Source organism: Pistacia vera, unplaced genomic scaffold (genome assembly GCF_008641045.1).
Source record: "Pistacia vera cultivar Batoury unplaced genomic scaffold, PisVer_v2 Contig3, whole genome shotgun sequence".
In the NCBI taxonomy this organism is placed as follows: Eukaryota; Viridiplantae; Streptophyta; class Magnoliopsida; order Sapindales; family Anacardiaceae; genus Pistacia; species Pistacia vera.
The window spans coordinates 670,848-693,409 of NW_022196112.1; the positions used below are offsets into that span (position 1 = coordinate 670,848).

General features: G+C 38.0%; 2 protein-coding genes across 5 annotated transcripts; one reads left to right on the forward strand and one right to left on the reverse strand.

Moving 5' to 3' along the window:
* Positions 1–707: 707 nt before the first annotated feature.
* LOC116135374 (electron transfer flavoprotein-ubiquinone oxidoreductase, mitochondrial) lies at positions 708–11,419 on the forward strand. Of its 2 annotated transcripts, none has more exons than XM_031421068.1 (18): positions 708–1,403; positions 2,817–2,893; positions 3,396–3,502; positions 4,183–4,264; positions 4,342–4,450; positions 5,190–5,236; positions 5,352–5,426; positions 5,973–6,089; positions 6,495–6,563; positions 7,348–7,440; positions 7,762–7,864; positions 8,964–9,088; positions 9,545–9,594; positions 9,734–9,800; positions 10,226–10,305; positions 10,727–10,855; positions 10,947–11,013; positions 11,156–11,419. In XM_031421068.1, exons 1-18 carry the CDS (start codon positions 947–949, stop codon positions 11,162–11,164), a joined length of 1,863 nt encoding a protein of 620 aa, XP_031276928.1. In that variant the 5' UTR covers positions 708–946; the 3' UTR covers positions 11,165–11,419. The 2 variants fall into 2 exon arrangements, with proteins under 2 accessions (XP_031276928.1, XP_031276927.1); XM_031421067.1 differs by having other exon boundaries at positions 11,172–11,419.
* LOC116135375 lies at positions 10,036–14,874 on the reverse strand. 3 transcript variants are annotated; one of them, XM_031421070.1, is made up of 5 exons: positions 14,747–14,873; positions 14,519–14,653; positions 14,197–14,259; positions 12,475–13,855; positions 10,036–10,375 (listed from the first exon to the last, which is right to left on the reverse strand). In XM_031421070.1, the coding sequence occupies exons 1-5, from the start codon at positions 14,789–14,791 to the stop codon at positions 10,365–10,367; spliced, it is 1,635 nt and encodes a 544-aa protein (XP_031276930.1). In that variant the 5' UTR covers positions 14,792–14,873; the 3' UTR covers positions 10,036–10,364. The 3 variants fall into 3 exon arrangements, with proteins under 3 accessions (XP_031276930.1, XP_031276931.1, XP_031276929.1); XM_031421071.1 differs by lacking the exon at positions 10,036–10,375 and adding an exon at positions 10,916–10,935; XM_031421069.1 differs by lacking the exon at positions 10,036–10,375 and having other exon boundaries at positions 12,298–13,855; positions 14,747–14,874.
* Between the last annotated feature and the right edge of the window lie 7,688 nt (positions 14,875–22,562).

Below are 22,562 nucleotides of genomic sequence, written 5' to 3' on the forward strand. Positions count from 1 at the left end.
TGTAAAACATATGCACTTATATAATAGTTAAAGCCGTTGTATCATATGATCCTTCCATACTATATGAAATACTTCATTTTATTTATTTATTTATTTTTGATGACTAAGAGTATCCGGGTTAGCTTATGCGCATATTAACTAATCTCCTAGATCCTTGAAAGTTAGACCAAGTAATTTTTCAGTGACCCACCCCTATGAGGGCTTGGGAGAACTCAAACTCAGGAACTTGGAAAACTTCTTTTTACTTTGATTGAATAGAATTGTCACCAGTATGAACATAACCACCCCTATATGCAGGCATTGGTTAAACACTTCATTTTTAAGGATAAGGTATAACACAATAGCCAAGGATAATTTGGTTATATGAATATGAAAAAATAAAAAATAAAATCATATTATTATAGAGTAAGCCTCCAATTATCTAATATATATATAGATTACAAGTGTCTATAGAATTCACATATTATACAGATGATGAGATGAACATATCCATTTATCGAAAAAATTTCTTATCTTATACATTAACCTCATTTTTCTAAATAAGGCGTTGTATAATAGTTAAATATTGTTTTGTTACATGTACATGAAAACAAAATCACATTAGTAATATAGAATAAAATATTCAATTAAGCATTTAATTAACATAATCAAAGAGGATTTAAATATGAGACTTTGATCAATAAATAACATGATAAGGATGAAAGGAATAGAGTAATTGAAGAGTGGAGCATGGAGGAAGAAGAAGATCAAATAACATTTCCAAATTTTGACGAGATTGGCACGTCAGTTTTGAGTCTCAGTTTTTTGGTAACTAAACAATCGTAGCAGTGACACGTAACATCATCATCATCATCATAATCTAAACAAACTCTCCACTTCAAACTCGAACGCAATTTGTTTCTTACAAATACAGTCTCTCTTTCTCTTATCGTCAGCAATTGAAATCATGTACAAGTTTCTTTCAATCTCCAGCAAATCCAACTCTTTTATTAGGCGTCACCAGACACTCAGCTCTCTTTTAAATCCATCTAACTATTTTAAAAACCAATCAGGTTCCAAGATTTCATCTGGAACTCCAAATGGGTACTCATATTATCACCCATTTAATCAAATTTTTTGTTTTTCATGGTCCCAAGGTGGTTTTAAGAGGTTTTTCTCATCTGGGTATGTGCCAAATGGGTCAAATTTAAGGAGGCTTGACGGGCGTGGAAGTGGGGTTGTGAATGGGAGGCTTTTTGTGAGAGGGTTTTGTAGTGAAAATAGTAGGGAGGCTATGGAGTATGATGTTGTGATTGTTGGGGCTGGACCTGCTGGGTTGGCTGCAGCTATAAGGTTGAAGCAGCTTTGCCGGGACAAGGATGTTGATTTTTCGGTTTGTGTTGTTGAGAAAGGTGCAGAAGTAGGTATGTTTTGGTTTTTTGAAGTTTGGTTATATGAAATTGTAGTGAGTGTTGTTTATCTTGTGACAAAGTTTATAAATATGGCTTGTTGGACCAGTGTCATATCAGTGGGATTGCAAGTTTAATTCTTTATATGGGATTGTTTTGTTTAAGCTTAGTATGTTTTATTTGCTTATCTTGTGTCAAAAGTTCTTAACATATGGCTTGTTGGAACTGTGACATATCAATAGGATTTGAAGTTTAATTTGCTCAAGTTTTTGATCATATTAACTTACCTGTCAGGACTAAAATACAGTAATAACCATTGGATTAATTTGGAAGGATACTGTCACATTAATCCAAGCCAATCTAATGGTTATTACCTATGGTGTAAAAAATTCTTTGAATTGTAAGTTCAGGTTGGAAATTGGTGCATAGGTTATAATGCACATAGCTGAAAATATGTTGGGTTAATTTACCGCACTTGAGTTTATAACTTCATTGAAATATTTGATTATCTCAGTATGTGTTTAGCATTGTATTACTAGTCAGTCTTATTCATTTCTATGCTTGATCCAGTGAATGTGAGAAGATTTCTTGTTGAAATTACCATTTGTGCGGTTAAATGCTTGGTAAAATGTTACTGTAAATAGGAAGTATTTGGGTTGACTTTTACCCAGTCATTATTTGATTTCCTGACACAAGTTAGATGAACTTATTTGTATTATTCATTTCAAAGAGTGGTGTTTTCAAGAAAACTCTGTCATTATATGTTGCAATTAAGGATGTTATGTGAAACTTCCTTTATGTCGTTCCCCTTGAAATTAATTTTGGAAAATTTAAGAAATTTCAGTCTTCAAGGTCTATGCAAAGAAATCAAAGATAAAATTAAATTCACGTTTTGAAACAAATGCATTTTTGATAAGGTATAGGTAGTATTACTAGGTTGAAGTGCTAGAAGAATTAGTTGTTATATGCAATGAACCAATGAGACTGCATTATTAAGAGTGTTATGATTTGTTTGTGGAAGCTGATGTCTAGTTAAGTGATAGCATTGGAAATAAGTAGGCACGGAAATGACAGATGCACGTCAACATAGAATGACATGGCTTTACAAAGTTTGCTTGGTGCAACTCAAATATGACTTTAAAAGGAGGGCTTCGTTTCTGTTTCATTCATTTTAACGGCTGAATTGTTCTTTGATGCTTTACCTCGTGCTTGCTTTGAGTGACTTGTAGAAGTTTGATCAAGGGTTTCATCATAGCCATTCAATTTGTATGCCTTCAATAATTACTTATTTGACTATGTATCTGGTATTAGTGCGTTCATAAATTAATGCTGGCCATCTTGTTTTTTGTTAGTTACAGAATCTGCAAGTTCAGCATAGCAGTTTAATAATCTCTGGTTACTGCCTTCATGATTTCCATGTGATTATAGGTGCTCACATCATATCTGGGAATGTTTTTGAACCCCGGGCATTGAATGAACTTCTCCCGAATTGGAAACAGGAAGAGGTGCTTGTTTACACTGTCTGCTTTCTATAGTTCTTTCATTTCTACACTGTACCGTATAATATGCATTTGACCACCATAACATTTAATGTAGTTTAGTTTATATACATGTGAGAATCACTAAATCTGGTACATGAAGATCACACGAAGCTTGCTTATTATAAATGCTGCTTAAGTTTTGTATATGAGAAAGTTAGATTCACTGTTCAGCCTTGTTAATTTGATTAAGTACATATATTGACATGCTCTTGAAGCTAATTTGAAGTCCATAATAAATATGGAATATTTACAATAGTATAGTTGGATCAAAAGTCCCCTGGTCATTATTCATGCTTTGAACTCAAAGGAATGTACATTGACTTGAGTTCTGGACATATGCTCTAATAGTTGCAAAATAAATAATAGTAATGTGGGTGCTTCATCTGTTGATAAGGAAAAATGAAGACTGTATGACCACTTGTCTTATTTTTGATTCAATGTATGGTCTTCACCGACCTTTTTGCAGGCACCAATCAGTGTCCCAGTTTCTTCTGACAAGTTTTGGTTCCTAACAAAAGACCGTGCATTTTCCCTTCCATCTCCTTTCAATAACAAAGAAAACTATGTTATAAGGTAACTAGGTCATGTATATGCTTCGAGTATACCTTTAGAAAATTCTGGTAAAATTTAAATCTTTTGCTTATTTGCTATCTCAACATTATTAATAGAAATCATGAATCTTGCATCTTTTTGATTTGTTTATTTTTTGTTAGGTACTGTTGGGACTTGAATTCTGAAGAATATACTGAATTATATAGCTGCCAATTGTGGTGTATGGAGTCATAGATTTATCTGAAAACCTGGCCAATTGTATTTTAGGCTTATCATCTATATCATGATCTTGATTTATATCTTATCAATTCAAATCATATTAGCAAATTTATTCTGGAATTCAATGCAACTTGTTCTTATGCTGTCTGTTTAATTCTGGAGTCACATGAAAAAAAGTGTGATTCTGGATTTAGAAAGTAGGTTGAAGTATGACGCTTAAACTCTGCTATTCCTTTTCCCCTTTCTAACAAAGCTGGTTTGTAAAAAAATTTTATTAAAGAAATTGAAGTTGTGAGCATCTTCATCTCTCAAAAACCTTTCTTGTTAAAATGAGAACTTGATGAGCCATTCTGCTTACATGTTTTGCTTTATTATTCCCCCCCGCTTGTTTTCTTATAATATCTGCTTTATTTTGCAACTCCTCTTTGCCTTGAGCAGTCAGATTATGGCAACAATCTTGATTTCTGCGTCTTATTATGCAGCTTAAGTCAGTTAACGCGTTGGATGGGAGTGAAAGCTGAAGAATTAGGCGTAGAGATATATCCAGGCTTTGCTGCCAGTGAGGTAGTCCTACTTCGCCCTTTCATTGATGCTCAATATGAAATTGGATGTTTACCTGACAAGTTATTATAATTGTTCAGATCCTGTACGATGCAAACAACAATGTTATCGGCATTGCAACTAATGATATGGGAATTGCCAAAGATGGTTACAAAAAGGATACTTTTCAGTGTGGTGTAGAATTAAGAGGCAGGTTTCTCTCTCTTTCTCTCACACACAGAGAGGTTCATTTCTTTATGTTATCTTCAAGCTGGTGTAGCATCCTGTTTTTCCCTCTCCACCTAATAAAGTTACATAAATGCTGCCATTGTATGATGGTATTGTGTCAAACTCGTCATGCAATTTGATATGTTATTGTGAGTACGAGTTTGAGCTGTATCTGTCTCAAGATTGAGGTTCTACATGAGTCATCATTGACTCAAATGTGAGAGGTGGAAAAATCCAAGAATCTTTTTGACTATGTTGTATGTGCCCTTTTTTTGGTGATGTTCCAAGAATGAAACAAGCAAATTATTGAGGAAGATAGTGAAGATAACAGTGATGGGTTGTGAGATAGGCTTAGGCTTCTTGACTTTTGGCCTTCTTCTCCAGGGAATTCTAGGACTATTCTTTCTTCATGGGCTTCTAGAAAATTAATTCTTTAGCTGGAGTTCTGTTTGTTTATTCAATGATTTTTTTTTTCTTTTTTTTATTTCCTCTGGTTTATAGCAGATATATTTTATGCTATTTACTGTTTTTGTATAGTGTTTGTTTCCTTCATAGATTCTATGTTTTGTATGGACATCCAGTCCATTTCATACTTTTAATTCCTATTAAAAAGAAGAAAAAATCATTGACTTAAGGGAATGCCTTATTTCACTAGATTTGGTTAAAATAGCTTCCTTATAGATGAATCTTTTTCTAATAACAATGTGTTAATAATTTGCAGGTCGGATAACACTTCTAGCTGAAGGATGTCGAGGATCGTTATCTGAGGTATGTAGAAAAAAGCTTATTGCTGCAGTAGCTGCCATAACGTTCTCAATTTCCAATCTTTGATGCTCAACCTTTACGTTAACAACCACCAGTTACTTCAATTTCTTTGAAACAGAAAATAATTAAAAATTACAAACTGAGAGAGAAGAGCCATGCGCAACATCAGACTTATGCTTTGGGAATTAAAGAGGTAATCTACAATTGATATGAATTTCATGATTCCCTGGGCTTGACTATATAGGGTTTTAATATATAGTTATTTTGAACTCTTGATACCCTATTACAACATGTCTTTGTTGGTTCATAAGATTTTAACTAATCACATGTGCCATCTATCATAATTCACTTTTGCTAGCTACATACTCCTGGTGTGTGTGGATACATTGATGAGTTAATAATGATGTTGCTTGTTTCTTTTGTCATGCTTGATTATCAGCAGCCTTTACATTTTCCATTCCGAACTTATTATGTATCTATATAACTATAATAGCATTTCTTTCCTGTATTATACTTTAATAATTTTCTTTTTCTTAATTTTGTGTTACTACTCGAAAGAGAAAGGTTCTTATATAGAGAGTTAGAGCAAGTCAACTGTGGAGGTGGCCTTTTTGTGTGTGTTTTGTCCTCTTTTAAGTTCTTTGGTCTTCAAGTTATCTTACTGATTATAAGTTTGCAAGTTTTATCAGACTCCTACACAAAGTAACTTTCAGAAATTCTCTGTGCTGTGTTTGATCAGGTTTGGGAGATTGATGAGAGCAAGCACAAACCTGGTACGGTTATTCACACATTGGGTTGGCCCTTGGATCACAAGACATATGGGGGATCGTTTCTGTACCACATGAATGATAGACAGGTATTTGTTATCGTTTTCCTTTCCAATTGATTTTTCCTTGGACGCCATTGATTGTTAATTGCCATACCACTTTCACCACCAAAGTCGTTATTGCTATCATTATGAAATTCAGAGATCCTTTTTTCATTTTATTTTTTTATTTTCAAATCTCTTGCTATCAGGTGAAAAAAAAGTAGAATTAAAAAAGAGAATAGGTAATTTTTCAAGTGATTATTCAACCATGTCAGCATTTTGATAGAATCAATTTCTCACATCTTGGAAGATCAATATTTTATGCTTTTCTTGGTGTTCTTAAAATAATTCTGGCTTTCAATTTTTAAAGCCTTATTATTGACAGGTATCATTATACAAGCCTTTTGTTGCAATAGCTTATTTGTTATTTTGTTGCTTTGGTTGAGCATACAGATTGCACTTGGCCTAGTGGTTGCTTTGAATTATCACAATCCATTCTTGAGTCCTTATCACGAATTTCAGGTGAACTAGATCTCTAAATCTTTCGTGAATATACTTAATGCATTTTCCTGCAGTTTTTGATTTTTGGTGCATGTTTTTGTGGTTTTGAATTCTTATGTCTTAATATAACTGAATCTAACTGTTTCAGAAAAGCATCTGTCTTTCCTCTTATCTGTTCCAGAAGTGTACGGTCAACCAAAGGCCACCTTTAAATTGGTCCTTACCTTATTGACCACAACTTCTATATAAAATATTCCCTTGATTGCGGCAAACCATATAGTTTGGTTGGGGCCTATTGAACTATCTCTGCATAAGTAGGATATTGAACTGGTGACTTTCTTGCAACTCTATCACAGAAGTTAGTGAAGGTTTTAATCATCTTATGTTTCAATAACATTTTTGTCAGAGAAAAAGGTTGTTTATGTCAGTGTTGTACACTTAAGCTTCTTTTGCCCAATAGAAAGAGGATTCTAGAGGTATGACTTAGCAGGAAGCATTAGACTGATAACAACAAAGTTGAAAACCTATTTATTGAGAATTTTTATGCATAAGATGATTAAGACTGATAAATCCAGCCTATTTTGTGGAAAGTGCAGTTGAAAAAAAGGACTTGCCCTTTAAAACTTTTTGAAAGGAGTTAAGAGTATTTCAAGTGCTTTTTGTTTATTTTCCCTGCTACCTTTGGTTGATAAATCAAAGTTTCCTAGAACTTGATGTGTATCTATAGCCTTCTTCATCACTCATCTGTGAAGCATAATTATTTGGAATCTGACTCAGTTTATTGTATTGGTTTTTCATCTGATAGAAACTTAAACACCATTCAGCCATTAAACAGCTTCTGGAAGGTGGGACTGTGATTCAATACGGAGCTTGCACTTTAAATGAAGGCGGCTTTCAGGTAAATTAGTCATCTATCCTTTTCCAACCATCTGTACTGGAAATGCTCCCCTGAATAAACAAAAACCTAAATATTTATCTACTTGAATTCTAATATGGTCTCATGCAAGAATGATGCATCACCAATTTTTATGGAAATGGTACTAATTGGTTGGAAAAGGGAGAATGCAATAAATGTGTATATAGATTCTGCCTATAATTTTCAACCTTAGGCAGATGCAGGTTAGGAGCTTTATTTGCATTCTCTCAATATGATTGTTGTTTTTATTATATATAGCATACATGTTATACATATAAGAATATGATTCTAGTTAAATTTCAGTCTATTCCATATCCAGTTTTCCCTGGAGGAGCAATTATTGGATGTTCAGCCGGCTTTTTAAATGTACCAAAAATAAAGGGAACTCATACTGCAATGAAATCAGGTAACTACTCACAGGAATCTTTGGCTGTACAGCCTTAGCTTGAACATGCGAATATGAGTACATTGAATTAATTTAAACATGTTATAGTGCAAACTTGACAGTTATGTTAGGTTCTTTTTATCTAGATATTTTAAACTGAACATGGTTATTTAATGATCACTAATGTTATGTGTTTCTTCTTCTTTATAACATATCAGGTCACTTTGTCCTTTAATTAGTCTTTTTCTTGCTTTTCCTAAATACTTGCAATGAATTGAGAAATATTTAAAAAAAATGGTTGTCTTCCACTTGATAGAATTATAATAATTAGAAAATGATGGTAGGTTTTTTCAAATAACCTATCATAGTATCTCTCCTCAGCTCTTAATTATGTTAATTGAAAGCTTATAGTTTCTTATCAAAAGAAGAAATAAGCTTACCTTTGGTTAATCACATACTGATATTGCACCTTTTATGGATGTGAAGCATTTTCTTGTTAGCTTGGATTAATGCCATACAAATTCATAAAGGACAACTTTTAAGGAGTAATGTCTATCCTAAATTTGTATTGGGGTAGTTTTAAAATTCCATGTTCTAAAGCAGTGTTCATTTAATTTTGGGTTTTTTTATTTTATTTTTTAATATAGTATGTTTAGTGGATCAACTTGCATTGGGTGGAAAACATTTTTGTATTAATTTCTTAAATAGATGTTCTACAAGATTTTCAATTGGAAAATCTCACTATTCAATATTATTTGGTCTGTATGCTCTTTGTGGGAGCCAAAGTTTGAGTTAATGGAAGATTAGGAACTGTCATTCCACTGTTGCTCTATAGTAAAATTTTTAAACTTAAAAAGAGTGTCTATGGATCATATGGTGAGAGATAAGCAGTGAATGTGAAATTTTGCATTTTGGATGCTTGAATGGTGTGTAATTCAATAATGGGATTGCTGAAAAATTGATTCAGACAAATAATAGTCTATTGGGTGTGCCCTAAGCAACAATATTTAAAAATATTTACTTGGATTCCAGAATCTTACCATGTGTGCTTAAAGTAGCAGTATATATGGGGATTGCTATAATTTCAAGTTCATCGTAATTTTCTGTCTGTTTGTTACAGGAATGCTAGCAGCAGAAGCTGCATTTGGTGCAGTTCATGAAGGCTTGAATATGGAAACCTATTGGGATAATTTAAAGAATTCATGGGTGTGGGAAGAACTCCGCAGAGCTCGAAACTACCGACCTGTTAGTAAAGCATTTCTCATGTCTTATTGCTTTAACTTTATAAACTATATTTTTTTTAAGATTTGCCACAATTTTGTTTTATTTTGTAATGCTCCAATTTAAGCTCTTTAATTATCTCCTGAGCTTTCCTGTTGAAGGCCGATCTCAAGTAATTACTTCTTGCTTTTCTGATTAGTCATTTCTCAAATGAAACACTTCAGTATAACCATCCTAATTCTTCTTTGGATGGTATGGAACATTTTGCTCATATTACTTTTCATCGAACTCTAGTTAGATGGTCAAAGTAAATTAATACAAAACATATTTTTAGACTGATCTCAGTGGTGACTGAATTTTTGAAAGAGCTAATAAAATTGAATGTTGGTTAATGCCAAATTTCTTTAAATTATAGAACTATTACACTGTTTTCTTTAAGTTAAAATCGCCATCCATCTTAGAAGTCTTTTCCCCTTGTAGGCATTCGAGTATGGTCTTTTTCCTGGTTTGGCAATCAGTGCTTTAGAACAGTAAGATTTTTATCCTCCTCTCACTTTTATTATTGTTGCTGTTGATCAGTATTTCTTTTTTCTGTGTAAAGATTATGCAGTATTCTCATACTTAGTTTTTCAAGTGAAACCTTATTCAGCTTAATTTCGTGCTTGGCAGCTATATACTAAGAGGAAGGTCCCCCTTCACGCTGAAACATGGGAAGCCTGACCATGAAGCAACAGATGTAAGAACACCACCATTTAAGAAATCATGGATTCTTACCTCATAATGACCAATGGATTTTTCTATTTATTCAGTTATAGCAAACATTTGGCTTAGCTAAATTACGTTAGACAAATCTGTTGAATCTATCGATTATTTGTAAGATAACATCAATAATAAATTTTGATGGAAGAAAATTTACTTTAGGGAAAATCAAATAGGGGAAAAAAATTTGAGCTTCCTTTATAGTATGAATGAGCATGATTATGTCAAAAATACAAATTCACATTAACATACATGTCGAGAAACCACAAATCTCAAAGTTTAGGTTTGCAATATTAAGTCAGTAGAAATCGGTTGTCATTTATTTTGTGGTACTCTCACATAGATCACATGACTCAGCAGTGTGAAGCATTATTATGTATTTTTTCATTTTTGCATTTGCAGGTTGCTCGGCTACACTTACCTCTTCAATATCCAAAGCCTGATGGTGTGTTATCTTTTGATGTACCAACCTCTCTGCACAGGTTTTTACAGAACAAACTCTTCTGCACTAGTAATTACTTATCTCTTTGTTGCTAAAATGTCAAAGAAAAGCTGCAAAGGAAATTAGATTTCAGTTAGAAGTTCAAATTTTCATTTATACTTTTAGGCCAGGTGGACCAAGTGGTAGAATATAATTCTTGTTGGTGATTTGTGAAAAGTTCTTAGACTTGTGCATTCTGTTAAATCAAAAAAATGAATGGCTTTAGTTGTATTGAAACCAATGCAAGACCTCAATGAAGGTAAAACTGGATTGCCTTAGAGAAACTAACATCAATCAAGCAAAAAAGAAAAAGAAAAAGAAGAGGAAAAGAGGACTACTCTATTGACGATTGGAATTGTCAATTTCTTCTTTGTTTTGGATGTTCAAAGCAATGATATGTTTATCTTTATTTGCCTATTTAGGAGCAACACAAATCATGAACATGATCAGCCAGCTCATCTTCGCTTAAGGGACCCAAAGATACCAGAACTTGTGAATTTGCCGGAGTATGCTGCACCTGAGTCACAATATTGTCCTGCACGTGTATACGAGTAATGTGTATTTATTATAAGCTTGTGCTTCACATATTATTGACATGGATCAATCTCTGATATGTCTATTTCATCTTAATCTGAAATGAAGGTATGTCCCAAACAATGAGAATCAGCTAAAGTTGCAGGTCAATGCTCAAAACTGCCTGCATTGCAAGGTAATGGATTTCTGCAATTCTAAGAGAAGTCGATGAGATTTCCCCAAATCGGAATCGTTTTCGAAAGCATAATTTCATCATAGCATTTCATGTGTTAGGAATTGTGACATTAGATTGCACATTATAAATAACTTTTTGTTAGCTTGAATGATGTTCAGGCTTGTGACATCAAGGACCCAAAGCAAAATATAGAATGGACGGTGCCAGAGGGAGGTGGTGGTCCAGGCTACTCAGTCATGTAAATATATATAGCAACTGCCTGCCTATTTCATTGTGAAGGCAAATGAAAAAAGAGTTTGTATTTACAATAAGAGCTTTTGACTTTCACAGAAATAAGAAGTCAATCTCAGTGCTTACATGTAAAGATCTCATTGGCATTGCAGCACTAATAAAATTAGTAAAATCTCTGCTCATATATATACATTGGTGGTTCCTGAAGAAAGACTAGTAACACTATGGCATGAATCTTTTCTCAAACAAGTTATGTTTAGAAATTGCTTTTGAAAATCATTAAAATCAATTTAATTTAAATTTTATTAATAAATAAAAACAGCTGAAAAAATATATGAAATATTAGTAAATATTATTTAAAATTGAAATGAAAAAAAGTCCTACTCAACTATTAATATCGAATAGAATACAAGAGACAATAAAAACTAAAGAGTTTGTGGAAACTTTTGAGTAGAATTAATACACAGCGGAGGACAAGATTTAGTGAAGTTTGCTTTTATAATTAGTTAAATTTTACTAATCACCAGTGGGCATATCATTCTTAATTAAATTCATCTATTTTTGAAGATCATAGTCCAAATTAATATGTGTATATTTTTCATCATAAAATATATAAAACTTCTTTTTTGAATTTAAAATTACAATTTACTTTCTAACACCTTTTTCTGGTAATATAATAAAAAAGATATCCTCAAATCAAATAGTGAAAAACGAGTTTTATTATATATATAACTCTAATTTCTTTCTTTTTTAGGTTTTTTTTTTTGACATTTTTAAATAATTGATTTCAATTAGTATGTCTTTAATTATATAGGTTTTTTCTCCTTTGTATATCACTACAGGATGTAATATGGTAAATGTCAAAAGATATATAAATTTAGATGAACAAAATTAAGATATAAAAATGACATGGCTTATTATTAAAAAAAAAAAAAATTGAGATAAAACTTGAGAAGTATAAATATATATATATCTTATTTTAATTTTAGCTTTATGGGTAACTCGTATTAAAAGGACAAAATTAAGTAAATGGACAAGATGAGAACATATTTATTATTTCAATAACATATAATTAAATATTTTCGAGATTTTTCAACCACAATTTTGTACATGTGAATTTAAATTTGAAGTCATCATCATCATCGAGAATTTTAACAAAATCATAAACATCAGAAGAACGACTATATGAATCAAATTCAAAATAAAAATAGAAATCATTTTCGGTTTCACCTTCATCGTCATCTTCATCTTTGTCTTTGTCTTCATGATTAACAAAGATAGGTATTGATAAGAAATCACGTGCCATCCTAGCTACTGTTGGATAAGTTGAAGATTTGTCACGCCACCATTGTAGTATATCCAACCCTTCATCTAAAGGACACTTGGAATCACTATAATAGCGGTTGAGTTCTGACTCTTGAGAGAATGATGACATAGGATTGTTAGTTTCCTTTACATATTCGTTGAAAATGTTTGTAACATCATCAATGATTCCGATAAGGCGTGCACCTACATCATTATCATACATCTCTTCACAGAGTTTTTTTACAATAAAATCCTTTTTGAATCGTGGATCCAAAATTACTCTAGTCACTAAAACCAACATAGAACCGTTCCAAAGTTTATCAATATTTTTCCGGAAATGTGATACAGTCTCACAAATGTAACTATAATCACTTCTTTCCAATTGATCCAATTTCGAAAAAATCGGACATATCATCGGGAAATACTCATTTGCGGTTTTATGTCTAAGATAGATCAAGAAGTTACCGACATCATCTCCCAAATCATTTAACGCTTTCTGACAGTCCAAAACCTTATTCAATTTAGTTGAAATAGCTGCTTTCTCCCAATGGCTTCCGAACGCAGCGAAACGGATATAACGATGAATTCTTTGGAATAAAGAAGAAATCGAAGGACAAATCGGAGTGAAGGAAAGTAAACCTTGTTCATTCAACCAATTGCAAATATTCTCTTCTTTCTTCTCATCAAAAGCTCTAACTGCTATCGCAGAAATTTTTTTGTCTATGTGCCAATCCACAAGCGAAGACTTCACAATTTCAAGTAAACTATCATTGTAATGTCCAAAACAAATAGTCCAATTTTTCAACTCCCAACTATCATCAATAAACCAGATTTTCATTACCAAACTGCCATAGCGAGCAACCTGAATTGTCATGTTAAATGGACATGGGAGTTTATCTAAATATCCACGAAGCTTATCCTTCTCTTGTTGGTAAACATCAACTATCTCATCCTTTATGCCTTCTAGCCCATACTTAATAATCTTTCGCACCAAATCAGAGCCATTTATTTCTGGATCAATCACTGTTTTCTCTTTTGCTTTATTAGCATCTCCACCTGGATTTCTCAAAACTGGGCAGCTGTTCAAATGATTTTTGAGGTGCGTGGTTCCGCTCTTACTTGATCCTACAAACTTTCCCTTACAGTGATTACACTGAGCCCATTCCTTCCCATCTTTGCCTACAGAGTATGTGAAGTCTTCCCAAACCTTTGACCGCCTTTTCCGTTTAGAACATGATGAATTCTCCACATTTGTATTCATCACCATTTCAATCTCTTTATTTTGTTCTCTTATTTGGGTGATTTCCTGTTAATATACAAATAGCTCTATCACCTAATAATTAAACAATAAAAGGCAAATTTAACTAACCTGGACGAGACAGAATGAATACAAATATTTTAGGCGACCAAGTCTATTTCTATAGTTTACTAGTGAATAACTTTGCAGAAGAAAGAGATGAACAAAGAAAGTTTTAAGAAAAGAAATTCCAAAAATGATTCATTTGTTTTAGTTTGAAAATATACAATATGACAACTCACTGATCCTTCCATCAATCGTTGTAAGCTAAAGATGAACAGTTGAGATTAACTATTATAGCACAGGTTATTTTAGATTTCCTCTTATTAATAGGTATAAGAGAGAGTTACCTGCGCATGATGCAGGTCTGTTGATACACGTGCTTCTTCCCGTTGCGCTAAAGATTCAATTTCCTATAAATTTTAATGATAAAAAACATGTAATATCATAAATTATTTACTTCACCAAAACCATCAAAACAAAGAACCCAAATCTAACTCTAATTTACCTTTTGTATGACGGTAAAATAACCACATGAACCATTTTTTTTATTTTATTTTCAAGATTCACATAAGCTAATTCTTTATAGGAAGAATATCATACAACAGTAAAACGACAATCACCCAAAAAAAACAACTGAAGACGAATAAACATGTTAATATGTAACGTCACCTTTATTTGTGGTTGAAGAGATTGAAGATAGGTGATGATTTCATCAAATAATCCAGCCTTTTCTGGAGTCGAGTTGTACCAGTTTGCTAAATTCTGCAAACGCTTCATTCCCTCACTGATTGTTTCCCTTCCCACCTACATAAAAGTACACAGATATGAGATATCAAAACCAGGCCGCCACCCCCCAATATTGAAATGGAATTAAAGATAAGAAAAACAAATACCTACCTGAAAATACAGATGAGGATCAAATTCCATGGTTCTTGCTTCCATATCTTACCTTACAAATGAGCCTAATTAATTTAGTAGGTAAGCTTTTGAATGAGAAACACTGAGCCTCCTTTCCGTGAATATATAGCAATTTTGGGTATGGAAATATTACATACTGGGGGAGGTAGACTGGTAGTTGTAACTTAAATTCGAACCATTAAATCCGACTTACGTTAACATCAGCGTACGGAAAATTTTATTTCCATGTCGGTACACGCGTATTTGACATGAACGTCACGCATAAGGACTTTATTTGCCAAAGGCCTAAAACTGCATTTAACTAAAAGGGAAATTACTTGTTGAATCATGAAGTTTATTGGATAACTCTAGGCCCAAAATTTTCCAGTTTGGGCTCTGTGCAACGTTGGTCCATTTTGATGGGCTTGATTGATGATCAATAGTATCCGGGCTTCTGTTACCCAATAAATTTCAACAGAAGCCCAGCCTAGCCCATTGCACCCCTAAATTTTGCTTGTGGTTCAACACCTACAATGAAAAATGGTCCCTTCCATGAACCAAATCTCTCAAAGCTCCAAGGATTGAAACCATGTGCCTCTTCAATAACATCTGAACAATTGTTAAAAGAATAACTTGTTTCAATTGATTTACTACCTGCAACTCCACTAGGATTGGTTTTACTTGGGCATCTTTCTAAATCATTTTTCAGATCTGTGGTTCCACTTTTGCATTTGGATTCATTGTTTCATTTTCTTAGTTTGGAGTAGATCCACAACGAGCATTTTGTTCTATGATGGGAGAGATTTCCTCTCAACACCTTATAAGCAATAAAAAGACGAGATGATCAACAGGGAAACATTGAGCTGAATAGGGGTGAATCTTAGAAACATTTAAGACAATCACGATCATAGTCAAGAAGCTTTAAGGAATACTGATTAAATCTCAAAGGATCGCATTGTCTTTCTTTCTTTAGATGCAGAACAAAACACATTAATTATAGTCTTTATTTGATAGTTTTTTCATTAGTGAGACATAGAACAATTGTACATATCTCTGCCTTTGCCAAGTCCTGTTACAACTATGCTTCTTGTTTGCTTTCTTACTCTAACCCAAATGAAGAAGATCCCAAAGTACAGCTTTTAGTGACTAGCATGGTACAAAATTGTTATGACTAAGAAACCAAAGGCTGATGTGGAGTTGCGTGACGAAACGTGGCCTGCTCCCGTCAGAACGGTAAGCGCACGTCAGGCTTGCCAAACGCCCTGGTGCTCCCACGTGTCCGCTAACCTGCTCCAAATCGCATGAAATCGGCTTGGAAAATGGGTAATGGGACGTAAAATCAGATTAGGTCCTGACAATCACACCAACCCAAGGATTTAGTGATGATTACGTACATTTAACTGGGTATAAGAAGAGGAAGACCCCTTCATTAAGGGGATTCGACAAATTTTTACACAAAAACTCTCTCTCTCACGCTTTTGTATCTATTTCCCAACTTTTTGTAAGTCAGTCCGCTATTGCGACCTGACCCACACTATCAATATCAATACAACTTAATGGACGTAGGACTTGCTACCTTAGCATCCGAACCACTTTAAAAGCTCTCATAACATTTATTTCGCTTTCTATATTCATTATCACGTGTGCTTTGTGACCAATCAACACTACGCACGTGACAATTAGTTGGTGCCAAAATCCAGCATCAACAGTTTGACGCTAGAATGAGGGCTTGATTGAGTGTCTACCCTTCATCAGGAGAATCTTTGACCTACTGGTCCTACAACAGCAAATGGCCCGCCAATATGAGCCAGAGCAAGCTAATCAGTGTACTGAAGAAGTTCCAGTTTCACAAAATGCTGCGGGGGATATCCCGGCAGCTTCACAACTTGACCCTGCCATCAGAAACTACCTGGAGAGGTTCGACAATACTCTCTAGACGGTCAACCAAAGGTTGGACCGTTTGGACCAAGGCATGTCATCTACCACAGCTAGGGCGGTGCAACCGCCAAAGACGCCTACAGGTAGCGCGAAAGCTCGGCAAAGTGCAATAACCCGTGCCGCGAGCACTACAGCGCGTAGACGTAAGGGCAAGCAAGTGGCAAAAGGTCAGCCTACGGGCCCCCGGGGACCAGCGAGCACAAAAGGTGCCCCGAGCAGGGTATCGGCAAAGCTGAGACTCGGCGAAAAAGTGAATCCTGAGCAGTCCCATGCCACGTCGCAGGCGAACCCAAGCAAAGATGCCATGCGTGATTCTTATCGCCGCCAGCAAAACGATCCCGATCGTTATCATGCGGGTGGCCCCCACACCTCGCGGGGTGGTTCGTACCACCGCGAGCGTCGTGAGAATGCCCCACACGATCCATCGCCTTCGCACGCCTCTAGCCAGCGTGTGTCGAGTGCGACCGAAAATGTCGACCGAGGCGAGGAGAAATCCGACCTCCGGACCTTCCTGAACCGTAATCGAGAAGGCTGGACTCACACGGGTGAAAGCAATCCCCAATTGGCTCCGTTACCACAAATTGATGAGCTACAGCGAGCTCTGGACAGGTTAAGGGAGCAGTAAAATGAACAGGCGCAAGTCGCCTCTACATCCCCTTTTTCTCCCGAAGTGCTAGCTGCTCCACTTCCACCAGGGTTCAGAATACCAGATATGCGGCCGTTTGATGGGAACTATGATCGGCAGGTTCACTTATATGAGTTCAACGACCTGATGGAGCTCCACCAGGTTTCGGACCTTGCAAAATGCCATTGTTTGGCTGTGACGCTGACTTCTCACGCCAAGCGGTGGTTAAGGTCGCTCCCGGCGGGATCGATCAGTTCGTGGCCTCAGATGAGCACGACGTTCCTGCGGCATTTCCAAGCCAATCAGAAGTTTTCGATGCCTTTGAGCTACCTCAGCAACATAAGGCAAGAAAGAGACGAATCCCTGCAATCTTACATTGACTGTTTCCACCGGGAACTCAACAAGGTGGCCCACTCTCCGAAGAGTCCATCCGGACACTTATAATAGCTGGAGTTCGCCCGCAAACCGACCTGTGGAAAGAATTGCAGGCTGAGGATGATATTTCCCTCACCAGATTCTACAACCTGGCAGAAAAGTATCTCCGAATAGAGAATTCATTGGCGGCACTCCGCCGTCGCTATCACGGCACTTCCATCAGTATGTCTGGTCAGGGAGATAATAGGAGAGCTGATCGCAAAGGAGACATTGACGATCAGCGAAAAATGAAGAAACCTCGCTATGAGCAGAAAAAGTCTTATGCTCCTGTTCCTCGTCGCGACCGCGACAAGACTCAATACACTCCGCTGAACTTGTCCATATCTGCAATCCTCGACAAATCCGAGGAGGCCAGCTTGCTCAGTGAGCCCGAACCAATGAAAACTCCTGCTACGGCCAGAAACAGCAAAAAATACTACCATTACCACCGGGATAACGGGCATCACACTGATGAATGCCGAGCTCTAAAGCAGGCTATCGAAGAGCTCATCAAGAAGGGGCACTTCAAGGAGTACATTGATGACTCCCCAAAAGAAAACCAAGGGGAGCAAAAGAAAAAGCGTCATGATCGCAGCGAGTACAGCAGTGTGAACATAATTTTTGGAGGTCCGCACCTCGTGGGAAACACGCGAGGAGCGCAGGAAAGGTATGTTCGCTAAGCGCATCACGACCCGATCAGGGTGATGAACACTTTGCAGCGACCTCAAAAAGCCAGAAAGGAGGAACTGATCACCTTCTGTGAGAAGGAGGCAGCTCGCTTACACCATCCTCATGAGGATGCTCTAGTGATCACGCCCCTGATAGGGTGTCATAATGTCTGCAGAATGCTTGTAGACAACGGAAGCGCTGTGAACATCCTGTTCAAGTCCGTTTTCGATAGAATAAACCTAGTCGAGGCCGACCTGAAGCCAGCCTCGATGCCTCTGTACGGTTTTACAGGGGATCACCTGATCCCCAAAGGAACGATCCAGCTACCAGTCACGCTCGGCGACTACGACGAGGTGACTAGGGTTACTGAATTTTTGGTCGTGGACTGCCCATCGGCCTTTAATGGAATCTTGGGACGACCTCTGCTGAGAACCTTCAGGGCAGTCACTTCCATTTATCATCTCAAGATGAAGTTCCCCACTCTAACGGGGATAGGCAAAGTAAGCGGATCGTAGAGCGCATCTCGCGAATGCTATGTAAAAGCGGTCCAGATGGCAGATAAGGGAAAGGGCATTTCGCGATGTGTGCCCCGCCAGGCTATGGCGATCAGTCGCATCGAGCCACGGCCTGGTCCAGCGGAGGATAACATAGATCCGTGAATCTAAGAAATTCCCTCCAGCGGCCCGGTTGAGGATCCGTCCGAGGTTTCGGTTGATCCAAAAGAGCCGAGCCGAGTGTTACGGATTAGAAGCTGTCTCAACCCACAGCTCGCTTCCAAGCTGGTAAACTTCTTAAAGGAGAGCATTGACGTGTTTGCCTGGTCGCACGCAGATATGGTCGGGATCAGCCTGGACATTATTTGCCATTCATTGAATGTCAACAGTGAAGCCAAGCCAGTTCGCCAAAAAAGAAGGGCGATGGATCCGGAGCGATACGCCGCACTAAAAACAGAAATGGAGAACCTTCTCCGAAATGGATCCATTCGTGAGGCTCTCTACCCGATCTGGGTTGCCAACTCGGTCCTGGTAAAGAAGCCAAATGGCAAGTGGCGGACCTGCGTAGACTTCAGCGACCTCAACAAAGCTTGCCCGAAAGACAACTTCCCCCTGCCGAGAGTCGACCAGCTCGTTGATGCCACCTCGGGGCATGAGCTGTTAAGCTTCATGGATGCATACTCGGGATACAATCAAATCCCGATGTATAGACCAGATGAGGAGCATACGACATTCATTACGGACCGGGGGCTATACTGTTACAAAGTCATGCCCTTCGGCCTCAAGAATGCAGGTGCGACCTATCAGAGGTTGGTCAATCGAATGTTCTCTGACCAGATCGGGAGGACAATAGAGGTCTATGTGGATGACATGCTGGTCAAATCCCAGGTCGCCTTAGAACATATTGCGCATCTCGCAGAGATGTTTGACATACTCCGACTCTATAGAATGAAGCTGAACCCTCTCAAATGTTCATTCGGGGTATCGTCAGGAAAGTTCCTAGGATATATGGTCAATCAGTGGGGCATAGAAATAAACCCCAAAAAGATTCAAGCTCTGCTCGATATGGAGAGCCCGACCAGCAAAAAGCAGGTCATGAGTCTGAACGGGTGGGTAGCGGCACTTAGTCGCTTCATATCAAGACTAACAGACCGCTATTTACCATTCTTCAATGTTCTGAAGGCCAATAAGAAATTCGAATGGACTCCCGAATGCGAGCAGGCATTCCAGAGTATAAAAGAGCACCTTGGGAAGCCACCTTTCCTCTCTAAGCCTCTTCCACAGGAAATCCTGCTCATCTACCTGTCCGTCTCCCAGTTCGCGGTCAGTGCAGCTTTAATACGGGAAGAGGAAAAGGCTCAGTGGCCAGTATATTATGCAAGTAAGCGCCTATCGGATGCCGAGATGCGATATTCGAAAATGGAGCAACTAGCTTTTGCTCTGTTGGTCGCATCCAGAAAGCTGTGACCTTACTTCCATGCTCATACAATCAATGTAATGACAAATTTCCCCCTCAGGCAGGTCCTTCAGAAACCAGAAGCCTCGGGTAAACTGCTCAAATGGGCCATGAAATTGAGCCAGTTTGACCTAAAGTACAGGCCCAGGTCAGCCATTAAAGGGCAGGCTGTTGCCGACTTCATTTCAGAATTTTCCTATCTCCCAAGCGAGCAACAGCCTAGCGAAGCTGTGCAAGAAAGTATTCAGAACCTGTCGACTTGGAACCTCTACGTCGACGGGTCATCAAACAGGAAAAGAGCCGGTGCGGGTCTTCTCCTTGTGAGTCCCGAGGGGGCTCGAATTCATGGTATTCTCCGGTTCGGGTTTAAAGCGACCAATAATGAGGCCGAGTACGAAGCCCTGCTCGCCGGGTTGCGACTTGCCAAAGAAATAGGTGCAACCGTGATCAGCATTTAAAGCGACTCTATGCTGGTCGTCAACCAAATTCTAGGGGAATACCAAGCCAAGGAAGAGAACATGGTCCGCTTCCTGAAAGAGGCTAAGACCGCTCTGAGGTCATTTAAGCACTTTGAAATCGCTCAGATCCCCAAAGAGAGCAATTCTATAGCGGACGCCTTGGCAAAGACAGCCTCCTCGTTGGATTCAGAGGCTCCAGACAACATTCCTGTTCGTTTCGTTGGTGCTCCAACTATCAGCTCGACCGAACAAGCCGTAAATGTGGCTTAACCGGATTCCTGGATGACTCCCATTATCCAGTACCTCAAGGATGGGACCTTGCCAAGCGACAAAGTCGAGGCAAGGGTCCTGCGAGTAAGATCTGCTCGTTTCACACTCATCGGGGACCAGCTGTAAAGGAGAGGATTCAGTGCCCCTCTCCTCCGATGTGTAGCCAACGAAGAAGCAGACTACATCATGAGGGAAATCCATGAAGGGATCTGTGGCAACCACACAGCTGCCCGATCTCTTGCGAACAAGGTTGTTCGTCAGGGATATTATTGGCCCCGGATTCAAGAAGATGCACACAACTTTGTCAAGAAATGTGATAAATGCCAGCGGTTTGCGAACATTCCGAGAGCCCCCTCTCACGAGCTGATAACTATGTCTAGCCCCTGGCCGTTTTCTATGTGGGGGATCGATCTTATCGGCCCCATGCCAGTCGGAAAGGGAGGGGTCAAGTATGCCGTGATCGCGGTAGATTATTTCACGAAATGGGTGGAAGCTGAACCACTAGCCGCGATCACGACTAGAAAGCTGAAAGACTTTGTTTTCAAGAACATAGTGTGCCGCTACGGAATTCCTCATACCCTCATCTCGGATAATGGAAAGCAATTCGATAACGAGGAGTTCAAGCAGTTCTGCGACGAGCTGGGCATCCATAAAAAATTTGCCTCAGTCACCAGACCGCAAGCGAATGGCCAAGTTGAAGCAGTCAACAAAACCATCAAGCACACTCTAAAGGCCAAACTTGGGGCAGCCAAGGGGAATTGGGCTGACGACCTCGCCGAAGTCTTATGGGCGTATAGGACAACTCCAAGAGCTTCCACCTTAGAGACCCCCTTTTCGCTAGCCCATGGCTGCGAAGCGATGATCCCTGTAGAAGTGGGGACTGGTTCTCTTCGGAGGGACTTGTACGACGAGGTTGAAAACGAAGCACTTATGAGGGCAAGTTTGGATCTCATTGAAGAGCATCGCAGCAAGGCTTCGCTAAGGATAGCAGCCTACCAGCAGCGAGCAAAGAGGTTTTTCGATTCAAAGGTCAAGCGAAGAGACTTCTAGGTCGGGGACCTTGTGCTAAAGGAAGTTCTCCTTGGGACCAGAGAACCGAGTGCCGGGGTACTGGGACCTAACTAGGAAGGGCCGTACCGGGTCAACAAGGTGATCAGGCCAGGGACTTACCATCTCAAAAGACTGAACGGTTCCAAAGTACCCCGAGCTTGGAACGCCGAACACCTCCGGCCATACTATCAGTAATCTCGAACTCAGCTCTCAATCAGTTTATGTTAATTTCATTTCTAATGTAAAGCTTAATTTTGTTCGCTCGAGACAGTTCGTATGTGTTCTATTCGCGTGTAAGAATTCGCATGTAAGAATTCGCATGTAATATTGCTTATGCAAATTGAATTGTAAATTAAACTTATGTATGAAAAAGCGAACTGCAATTAAAAGAAAGTGTATCTTCATTTATGTACAAACAAAAGTTAGACCCAATTACGATGGG

Excerpts from the sequence above, each read along its gene's own strand:
- LOC116135375 (XM_031421069.1), bottom strand. The coding sequence starts at position 14,791 with ATGGAAGCAAGAACCATGGAATTTGATCCTCATCTGTATTTTCAG. Across the intron at positions 14,260-14,518 it reads CTCTTCAACCACAAATAAAG|GAAATTGAATCTTTAGCGCA; the intron begins GTGACGTTACAT and ends TAAAATTTATAG. Across the intron at positions 13,856-14,196 it reads CAGACCTGCATCATGCGCAG|GAAATCACCCAAATAAGAGA; the intron begins GTAACTCTCTCT and ends GTATATTAACAG.
- LOC116135374 (XM_031421067.1), top strand. The coding sequence starts at position 947 with ATGTACAAGTTTCTTTCAATCTCCAGCAAATCCAACTCTTTTATTAGG. Across the intron at positions 4,451-5,189 it reads GTGTGGTGTAGAATTAAGAG|GTCGGATAACACTTCTAGCT; the intron begins GCAGGTTTCTCT and ends AATAATTTGCAG. Across the intron at positions 10,306-10,726 it reads GTACCAACCTCTCTGCACAG|GAGCAACACAAATCATGAAC; the intron begins GTTTTTACAGAA and ends TTGCCTATTTAG.